At 37.9% G+C, this 3010-nt stretch overlaps 1 protein-coding gene across 1 annotated transcript in view; it reads left to right on the top strand.

Moving 5' to 3' along the window:
- Positions 1–1586: 1586 nt before the first annotated feature.
- The window catches only part of LOC103480024 (zinc finger and SCAN domain-containing protein 22-like), a 4801-nt gene continuing 3377 nt past the window's right edge, over positions 1587–3010 (top strand). The window contains exon 1 of the mRNA XM_008434761.2: positions 1587–2481. Coding sequence (XP_008432983.1) covers positions 2172–2481 — 310 coding nt within the window. The 5' untranslated portion in view covers positions 1587–2171. The remainder of the gene's footprint in view (positions 2482–3010) is intronic.

Genomic DNA, 3010 nt, shown 5'->3' on the forward strand with positions numbered 1-3010 from the left:
TATCATACACTTTTTCACAGAAATCGGCCGGTTATGATCAGTGGCCGATCGATCAGCACAGCTCTACTTGTAACAAATTACATTTGTTAAAAGTTTGATCACCTATGTTGTTTTTCTTCAGTGTAGGAGAAACGTTGAAACAGAGGAAACTCCTTTATGTTAAGAAGTCAGAGGAACAACATTTTATCTAAAACCCGTCTCGTTATGAGAAACTTGTTTTAACAATATAAAAAACAGATTAATGAGTTTGTTATGAAGTGATGAGTTTCATCAAACCCAAACTCAGTTTAAACCAGTTTCTTGTTAGAGATGGAAACAGATAAACAAAAGTGTCTCATAATGAAAAACTTCTTCTTAACGAGACGTTTTATGTCCTTATAGCGAGAAACTTCATCATTAAACGAGAAACTCATTAAGACGAGACTCTAGTCCCGAGTTCATTTCCGTAGATTTCCGCATGTTTGTGTAAAACCACTTCAGGTTTTAATGACGCTCTGCAGCATTTTTCTAAATAATGTAAAAATTATTAACTTTTTGAGATGGAGCAGATTAGAGCAGGAGGAAATGATAACGGATCCAGGAAGTTTAAGGATTTCAGACATTCCAGGAATTTATGTTCTGAGGAGACAAAGATTAAACTTTATTTCCTCTTTTATTCTGGAGTTTTCGTCCTTCTTGTGGGATTGACATGAATGGTGTCCCTTAATGTCCTAGTTAAAGATTATTAGGACCAGACCAGGAATTTTGTTTTTCTTAATTAGGAGAATGAAGCTGTAATTTTCTGAGAACTCCTAAACGGATTTTTTTCCCAAAAGTTCACAAAAAGTGGATTCTGCAGAAAATGTTCCCTTTAATAAGACGTCTGCATCAAATGATCAGCATCAGGACTGTGAAATAATTCTGAGTCTGTTTGGAATAAAGAAGCCGACTCATCTGATCTTATCAAAGCTTTTCTCCCATTAAAACGACTTTTCTGTTTTAAAGAGAAAAGTTGGTAAATGTTGTAATTTACCAGATAAATTTTACAACATTTATAATGTCCCCTTTATTCTTATATGATTGTTTGTTTAAAAAATCTTTTGGTCTGGTTCTAATACTTTGTTATAAAACCAACACTTTCCTACAGCTACCATCCTGCAGTACCACTCCTGACCACTAGAGGCTCCAATAAACGGTGTTTGTCTATTTTACTGCTGTTTGAATGTTTTGTTCCTGAAATACTAAAACAAAGACGTTCTATTCGCATCCTGTCTGCTGTGTTTTAATCAGTTTTTATTTCAGTTTAGATCCATTTGATTCTGACATCTTTACTGTTTTTCTTTGCTCTACTTGGAAATGTTTTTAAAATCCTTCAGTCTTTCAGGTTCTTGTCCAAAAACGTGTTCAGGTGAGTCCACAGATGTTCTGCTCCTGGATTTTGGAACCTTAATTTCATACAAACTTATCTAGAAACATTTTGGTTCCCCATCCACTACAGAAAAAAAGCAAACTATATTATAGGCAGTTTTATTAATGAATTGATGATTTATAGGTTACATACATCTAAGCAGTACCTCCATTTTGTTTAAAAATAAATCTTAATTTTTGTATACTAGTGTATCGTTTATATTCATAAAAATGCCAAATTCTTTATTAAAAACAAATAAAAGTCTAGAACTGAAGCAGTCAGACTCCGAGGTGTTAAAATTCATTCTGAATACGAAATGATATTAACAGTAAATAAGCTATTTGGGGGGTTAAAATGTCTGTAAACATACTAGATTAGATTTATTGTCATTGTACAAAGACATTAATACTAAAACTGCTGAGGGATTTTATAAACAGACACATAAGAGTAATACTTGAAAAATAAAACTCCTGCATGTTTTTTCCTTAATTGTTCAACAAAACCTATTTTTTCATATAAAAGTTCCAAAATTATATTTCCTGAACTTCTAAATCCTGAATGTTTTACTCTGAGTGACGAAGTTTCAGATCAAACACAGGCTTTTATTTTGGTGACTTCGGGTTTTCCATCCCTGGAATGTGTGAACACGTGACTTTGCGCATGCGTACTGAGCATAGCTTCCGTTCCTTTCGGTGTGGAGGCCCCAGGCAGGTAAACAGAGGTTCTCCTAAGGTTCTGTTGGTTCCAACTAGCTCTGAGCGGTTCCGGTCGGCCCAGAGGGAAAATGTCTCCATCCGCCACGTTTCACTCCCAGCTCGCCTCCATCATGGAGGTTCTGGCCAACACGGCGGTGGCGGAGATCTGCGAGCTGGTGGACAACGGCTACGCGGTGCTGCAGCTGGAGATCAGCCGGAGCCGCAAAGAGAACGAGGTTCTGCGGAGGAAACTGCGGCTCCTGGAGCTCCGGGCGGCGCGGTCCGCCGCGTTCAGAGCCGCCGCGAGCGGAAGCGGCGCCGCGCTGCTGTACGCCGCTAGCGGCCGCCCGCGCGCCAACCAGCGCGTCCACGAGCCGAGGAGGAGCGTGACTCTGACAGGTGACCTTTATGCATTAAACACCTTTAAAATTCAGATTTATTCATACCAACAGAAACTTTACAAGGTTTAAAATCCACATCTATTAAACGAGGCTGAAGTTGGCGTCTGATTTGGACTAAATGGATATTCCGCTAGCGGAGAGTTCATCATCTATGACGGCGCAAAAGGGCTATTGTTGTTTTCTTTAAGAAATCTTTAAGATATTTATTAATAATAATAATAATAATAAGTCGAAATCTGATCTCAAACATTCTAGAAAAAACCTGGATATTTGAGTTTTAAAAGTAAAATTTGTTTCTCTTTCGAAACTCAACATTTCCAAAAGTCAAGAATTTTCCCATTTTTCAATTTAAAAACTAATCTGAACATGGTTTGTTCAAATGCAAAGATTCTGTCACAGCAAGATCAATAATTCCCCCAATAATCAATGGACCAGTTACCAAAGAGGAGATGATGGTGGTGTGTGTGTGTGTGTGTGTGTGTGTGTGTGTGTGTGTGTGTGTGTGTGTGTGTGTGTGTGTGTGTGTG

The sequence above is a fragment of the Poecilia reticulata genome, linkage group LG17 (assembly GCF_000633615.1).
Source record: "Poecilia reticulata strain Guanapo linkage group LG17, Guppy_female_1.0+MT, whole genome shotgun sequence".
In the NCBI taxonomy this organism is placed as follows: Eukaryota; Metazoa; Chordata; class Actinopteri; order Cyprinodontiformes; family Poeciliidae; genus Poecilia; species Poecilia reticulata.